This window comes from Egretta garzetta, unplaced genomic scaffold (assembly GCF_000687185.1).
Source record: "Egretta garzetta isolate BGI_Z169 unplaced genomic scaffold, ASM68718v1 scaffold228, whole genome shotgun sequence".
NCBI lineage: Eukaryota > Metazoa > Chordata > Aves > Pelecaniformes > Ardeidae > Egretta > Egretta garzetta.
The window spans coordinates 2,687,845-2,695,405 of record NW_009260758.1 but is presented as its reverse complement, the minus strand read 5'-3'; the positions used below and the strand labels follow the sequence as shown (position 1 = coordinate 2,695,405).

The following is a 7,561-nucleotide window of genomic DNA, read 5'->3' as shown; positions in this document are numbered from 1 at the left end:
GCTGAAACATTAGACAAACCGAAGCTTTTAGTATACTTAAAATTATTAGATAGTAGCATGCTGTGATAAAACAAATGTACTCTGGCTGGCCCGCTGCCAGGAAGCGATCCAGTTCTCTAACACAAAAAAATAACACATCCTTTGGTGCTCCCTGTATCTACAAGCATTTTTCCAATACACTTTGCTGAAGGCCAGCAATTTTCAAAGTGAATTCCGTTTTCAACAACCTGCACACTTTGATGCACTAGCAAATGGCAGAAACTTTTACCCCTGTGAAATAGAGATAATTGGCAGAATAATGCTTTGGCACATAACCATTTGCACAACTGGAGGCTGATTTAGGACCTGTTTGGTCATCAGATCAAAACATCATTGACAAAATCATCATCTCTCGCTAACTCTTGAGCAAAATTGTGGGGAATTACTCTTGGAGAAGATTCTTTTTTTTCCCAATAGTCAAAGGGATGGCATACCCCCCCCAACTAAACAAACCTACAATAACAATGTCTTAACTCATGCCCATGCCCTCTGACTGAGGTCAACAGAACGGGGAGAGGGATTTACCCACTTCAGGGTTCCTGACTTGAGAGGCCCGTGTTGGTAAAAGTGCAGGAGTCCTCCTGTCCCACCCAAAGTAGGAGCAGGTATTTGGCACTACAGATCTTCCAGACAGTTGAGGGACGTCAGTGGGATTACAGCCTCCATCAATTCTATCCAGACTGTCAGGTTTTATACATGACACTGTACTGTGTTATTAATTATCTTAGTCATAACTGACCATGGAGAAATCCAACTGTGAAATGAGTGCATGTACTTCGCATACTGATAAAGTATTTTACTATTGTTACAGACTGCACCAAATTTTCCTATTTTCGGATATTGAAACAAGTATCATCCGGGATTAGAGGGCAAGCGGTGCTCCAGGATGCCAATATGAGATCTGTCAGCTTCAGTATCTGTAGTGTAAGACTCAAGCCGTTCTGCATGCACTGTCCCCATACCTACTTGGTCAGAGAACTGGGACAGCATTGCCTAGGGGTTCGCCCTACCTAGGGGTAGCCTTGCCTTACCGACCAAAATCCTGTTAAATTGAAATGTTGGTGCGGTACAACCATATACACATGACTAAGGGCCAGAATATCCCTCAGGATCCAAGACCACAAGGCTGCTACCTGAAATTTGGTGTCATTAATGAAACGGTTAATGAATGCAAATTTGCTCGTCTTTCTGCGACAATATTTTATTATTAACATAACAGACAGAATCAAACTAAGTAATCACTGCCTTTTTTGTCAGATTATTCAGCAGAAAAGCCAACTATTTCAGATCCTTATTGGTATGATAATAAACATAAACATATTGCTTTCCAGTTCATAACACTTCAGTACAAAGGAACAGTGGAAAAGTGGGTCAAAACTGCCTTTTTATATATCAATCAAATTCCAACTAAATTAAAACAGATTAATTAACAAGAAAGTCAGCAAAAAAAAAGCGCTCCTATTGAAGTACTGGTAAGTAAATGCATTACTTTCCACATCACAGCATTTCAAACTGTAATGCAAAATGAAATAAAAATACTTAATTCAAACCGTAGGGAAGATAAAACCAGTAACTGATGCTTCTAAGAATCATGCAACATTTTATCAGGAATTATTTCTCCTCTTTTCTTTCCCCCTTAATTTGACATCACTTTGCCACAGTTAAAAGATGCTGAAACTGGAGATTTTAAAGAGAATTGCCCTGGAATGCTTTTTTTGTGAAGTTAAAGTTCCCAGCATCTTTTTGTCTTTTTCTGGTCTTGGTAAATCTAGAAACACCTAGGAATAAAGGTGGATGTGTTTACAGGTAAAACACTGCTCCACATGATCTCAAAATCCCTTGTTTCCCGCCAGGTAGTTGAGCCAGGAGCACAGGACCCACCACAGCTGACATGCAGCAACCGTCTAGTGCTAGATATCAATTAAAATCATACACATACATCAAAATATTTAAAGAAATCTTTAAAGGGGTTATCTTGGTTGCAGCATATTTTGGTATGTCTTCCGTTTTTCATGAGTTAAACCATTATCAAAGAGTATTTAACCTTGGTTAAACATCTAATCCTCCTTTTTTGGAGGATAAAAGGAAAATAGAAGCACATCCATCTGGAGATGGAGGTGTCCCAGGCCAGCTTTTCAACACAAGAGGAGGTACGTGAAGGCACCTACAGTTTGCATCCTCTGCTCTCTCTACCTGGAGACACTGGGGGCTATGGCCTGGTATCAGTAGGAGGTGCTCCAGATTAATCTGGAATAAGCAAAACCTAGTTGTGGCTAATGCAAATAAAATAGAGAAATTTTTTAAAGGCCTTGTAACATCAGATGGTTGGCAAGGAACAGCCTGAGTAACTACAAGCTGCTCCTAGTGTGGTGGTACACACTATAGCCATAATACAGGGTAAAAAATTACCTGTGCCAGGTAAATCAGGTGCCCTCAGTACCTAGTCTGGCAGTCATTACAAGACAAGAGAATTCCTGGTAATTATTTATTTCAAAGGTGCAAAACTGCATTCTGGTGGGAGGCATATCTTTCTTCAATACCCAATTAATTTAATTCCCATTTTCTGTCTTTCCTTCTGCATGTTCTACAGTGACCCCTACGCTTTCACTTCTCTCTGTATTCCACTACTCTTTATGGTCTAGCTCTCTTTATTCAAGATATTCTAAAAAACCCCCATACATATTTTGCAAAACTAACAAGCAGCAAGATTGTATTCTTAACACTGAGAGACTTCTCAGTGCAGCGCCCATGAATCCATTTTGAATGAGATTTTCTTCCCTCCACAAGACATATCATATTCAGCTCATTTAATTAAAATTTACTGAGTCATTATCCAAATCTTCTACATACAGAAAACGCAGCACCATTTAAAAATAAATTAAGAATACAAGCAACAGCGCCGTCAAAATGAAAATCTTTCAGGCTTTACTAAAGTAATATGGTCAGTACCTCCAGCAAAACAGGAGTTCTCTCACGACAGAACACTATGAATACATGGAAGTAATGGAGTTATTTGTGCTTCATTTTTTTTATTCAAATGGGAATTTTCTTAAAGCATACCAATTCTTTCCATGTTGCTGCTTCTCATGCAACATTTTCACTTCTACAGCTGACATTAAGGACTAGTTCTACCCTCAATGCTAAGCCATGTTTGGCTTCTAAGCCTTCCAGAAAGCCTTCCCAGTTTAGGTACAGCCCAAACTAGCACTGTCTAACCGTGGTTTTTATACCAGAGCACTGGCGGAGCGTGCTGGCACATCCTCAGAAGAGGACATGCTCCAACATTTGTGTACGTTCACATGAAAACCCAAACATTACACTGTCCCCGTCGTCTCCCAGCACTGAATAACTCCACTATACCACAAGCAGACCTACCAAAATCAACAAGAATATGGTTTTAACTACTCAAGGGCAAATTTGGGAAACCATACAGTATTTATCCATGTGGGATGTAGTGCAAAAGCTGTTCCCTTGCAGGAACTGACTTATGGAGAATAACTTGCTGCACTCTTTGAAGACTCTGATTTCCCTCTTGCTCTTTACAAGCAAATGGCAATTGTAAGGGAGGGGAATGTCAGTCTCCATCTCACACCCAGTCTCTCTCTGTCTCTCCTTAGGAGCGCCCTGTGAGCCCAGACCCTACCCTAGGTCTGAGCTCCAAGTGTAGTTAAGCTCATTCTGCCTCCCCTACCTCTCCTAGGTAAAGAGCATGTTGGACCTCCGTGGCCAGCATTACCCCTTTTCGGAACTCATTCCTCCCTTTTTCTGGAATTAAAAAAGACACCCCCTCCAACAGACTTCTCCATTAGAAACGTAGTTAATGGTTGAAAAATGTACTACTAATTGGAAACACTTTCCTGAATTGCAAGAATTGTAGAACTGCAAGAAAGTCATGAATTGCAGTTATTCATAGCAGACAGTAATGAACTCCAGCGCTTTCTGCAAATAATCACATTTCTGCTTTTCTCTGAAGGTGAGTGTACTTCATTTAGATTAATTCAGGATTATTGGCTTGTTATTATGTTTCCTCTGTAAGCCATTTACAGTGTGCTGCCAAAAAATATACCAGGAGACACTTTGGGCCATATTTTGGAAATACCTGCACTTTGCAGAACTAAAAGCTGTAATTTATGCCCATAAATCTAAGCAGGCAGCAACACGTATGATCAATAAATTCTCAGAAACTGAACATTACTTTCTTTACCCTGGTACCATCACCACAAATGAAATTGGTGGGTCCTGCTTTTGAAGGGCAATGCAAAGCAGCCATTAAGACCGGACCTGATGCCTACCCAGAGAGCTCGTGGAGCAATGTAGAAGTAGAGGCTGGAACGCTCTTCTCTTGGACGTGTGTGGAGCCCTGCAAGGTCCAGGCAAGCCTGGCAGCTTTGAGTATCATGAATCGAACCCACACGGGTTATCTGAAGGCTGATGCCAGGCAGCTCCAGCAAGAGACAGGCAGGAACGGGAAGGATACCATTTCTCTTGCTTGCCTTTTTATGGAAATGGTATGGGGACAAAAATTAGGAATTTTCCCAAATGGAGAATATCAAATGCTATGCATTTATGGACGTGCTTCACAAAAGTGACCATAAAAATAAGAACAAATGAGAATCATGAAAAAGCAACAGGTTTCACATGAGTTTTAGAGATTGTTGTGGCCCTGTGTTACTGATTTGTTTATCAATGTGATACTATGTCATTATGAGACGATGGGAGGTTTCACACAGAAAGAAAAACCACCCAGTGTTATTTTGAATGAGATTTTGCTCGCTTGCTTCCAGGCTTGCAGCCATCTAGCACGTCAGTGGTACCGTGTCAAGCTCTGTAATGACAGATGCCTAATCTTCTGCCAAATTGCCACATTTGACAACGCTTAACACTTGAACACACGAAAACTGTTGTGGTCCCTGTGAAGAAAGAGCCAGAGCTACACAGATGAAGATGACAGCAAGCGTCCAAACCTTTCGGGTATGAGGAAAAGTCTATCCTTACAATGGAGCAAATAATATTCTCAATCACAGCCTCTAGAAGTTTTGACTTAGCTGGTAGCATCTTTTGCGTTTAGAAATTTCAGAACAAAAGCACGATATGGTGTTTTACAGCAACAGGACTAGAAGAATTTCACCTGGTTCAGAAATGGCTTCCCGATGAGAGGCTAAGCTTTGTAAAAAAAAAAAAAACAAACCACCAAGACCTGGAGGAGCAGGTGTTCATTCACAAAATGACAACACGCTGCCATAGCAATCCTCCTTCAAAACCAAAATGTTCCATTTCCTCAGTCTCATTACTGGACTTTTGGACACTTCAGTGATACCACTGTCCCTGAATTATCCTCCCAAGTACAGGGTGATCCCAAAGCGGTGCAAGAGGAACGCTCGCAGTCATCCTCTCCCCACTGCTCCCAGGCAAACCCTGTGACCTTCTGCGGCTGTGGCTGTGACTGCAGTCTGTATCTAACTCAGATATTCCAGCAACTGGCTGCAGAAAGGCTGACCTCAGGGCAGACTAAGCTCCCAAATAGTTAATTCTGCTCCTCAGAGTTTCTAGAGCCTGTACCGAGGGCTGAAGTGCTGTAGCTGGAATGCCCCAAGTACCAAACTGCCTGGTTTCATGCTAAATCAGATATGTAACTATCTTAATTACACCTTTCATTCAAGGGCTCTTCTTCCTGTCTCAGTTCACTACCTGAAACTGCCAGTCTATGCAAATATTAAGATGTGAAACAGAAAGCTTGAAAAGGCAGTAATCCCCGACATTGGAAAGGTGCAAAGCAAACGGCTCCTCCAGAGTGCAGAGACGTATGCCCCTGCATAGTTTGATTATACAATTTGATCAGCAGACTTGGGCAGTTTTAGTTTATGACTAATTCAATAATGCATTAACGGTTACCGCTGGAAAAAAATGTTTACATATTGTATGAATCACAAACTCTCCACTGAGAATTGCTAACACCAAAACACATTCACTGTCACGTAAGCACTAAAGAAATGCTAACGTAGGTTATCGTTGGTAGATAAAGTTCACAGTTGCTTGAAAGGAACCTGAAAGCGTATTTTTATTTCCTTTTCCTGTTTTCCTCTGCACAACATGCACATGAAATTAAGTATATGTATGAACAAGTACATTCATAATGAGTACGCATCTCATTTTCTTTCACACACCTCTTAGTTCTTCCTGAAGTCATGCAATCGTAATTTTTTCACGCTTCTAAATATTTTCATCACCCATCTGTCATCTACCTCCACTCCATATTTCTGAGAGAAGATGACCAGCACTTAATACAATAGCCAAGGGAATGAATTTTTGTAATGGCATAAGGAAATTTTAAACGTTATTTTCTGTTCTGTCCCATACATATCACGGCTCTATTATTTAACTGATAACGGACACCGAGCAGATGTTTGCACCCACCTGTGCACGGTGATGCTTACATTACTTCCCTAAGTGTTCCCAGTTAATTTACAACACTTGGATACAAGTGGTTTTACTGTTTCACTTTTACTTTCCAAAGCGTATTGCACATTTGTCAATATTGATCTTCGTCTGTCACCATTCAGCTCAAGTGTTTGGGTTTATGAGGTCTGTCTTGCAATCCCCTGGAAAACCTTGCATAACGCTTTTGTGTGTGTGTGTGACCCACGATCTTGAGTCATCTCTGTAATAACTTTTCCTATATAAACAAACACAGCGCTAGAACAGTAAAAATGAAAATATTAGTATGGTAAGAGTGCTATTCTGGACCTACCAATTATTACCTTTTGCCAAGTGGAATTCTTTTTTTTTTTCCAAACCCTCCTTTTTTCCCTCCCAGCCACATGATCACCATGGCTGTAATACGCCTCACCTGCCTCCTTGCCAGCATTTTCAGAGTATTTTGCTAAAGGCTTTAAGTACTACTTTATAAGCTTTGTATTTCCATTTTTTTATCAGTACCTGGTTCTCGCTAAATCAGGCCAAACTCTGCATTAAACTGAAAATAAAATCTGGCCCTTGACCTTAAAGAAAGCAATACGCATGTACTCTCAGTGCTCAGATACAATAACAATTAAAAACCAACCAAACAACACCCCCAGCCAGCCAGACTTCAGAGAGACTTTACAACTATTTGGATCTACAGATGACACTATTCGCATAAAAAGACATAAACAAGCTTTTTGTAAGACTGAAACAAATAAACCAATGTAACTCGATACCTTTCATTTTCGTGTAGCTGCTCACCTCCCTTCTTCCAGGAGCACTTGGCCTTAGGGGAAGCTTTGGGTTTGCATTCAAAAGTAACCGTGCTGCCCATTTGCACCTGGATCAGCCTCTTCATTGGATTCTTGGAGAAATCTGGAGCAGAAGCTAAAACAGAAGGGATAGCAACAGTGAAATAAAGCACCTTTCATCATATTAATGATACTACTATTTAGCACTTACATGACACTTCTCAGCTTCCAAACATAATTAAACCCATGAATTAGTTAATTCAACCACATCTTCTATTGGATAATTATGTGTTTCTCCTCCTTATACAGGC

General features: G+C 40.6%; 1 protein-coding gene across 1 annotated transcript in view; it reads right to left on the bottom strand.

Moving 5' to 3' along the window:
• CNTN3 (contactin 3) overlaps positions 1 to 7,561 on the bottom strand; it is a 53,906-nt gene that overhangs the window by 19,725 nt on the left and 26,620 nt on the right. The window contains exon 8 of the mRNA XM_009645998.1: positions 7,236 to 7,386. Within this exon, the coding sequence (XP_009644293.1) occupies positions 7,236 to 7,386 (151 nt within the window). The remainder of the gene's footprint in view (positions 1 to 7,235; positions 7,387 to 7,561) is intronic.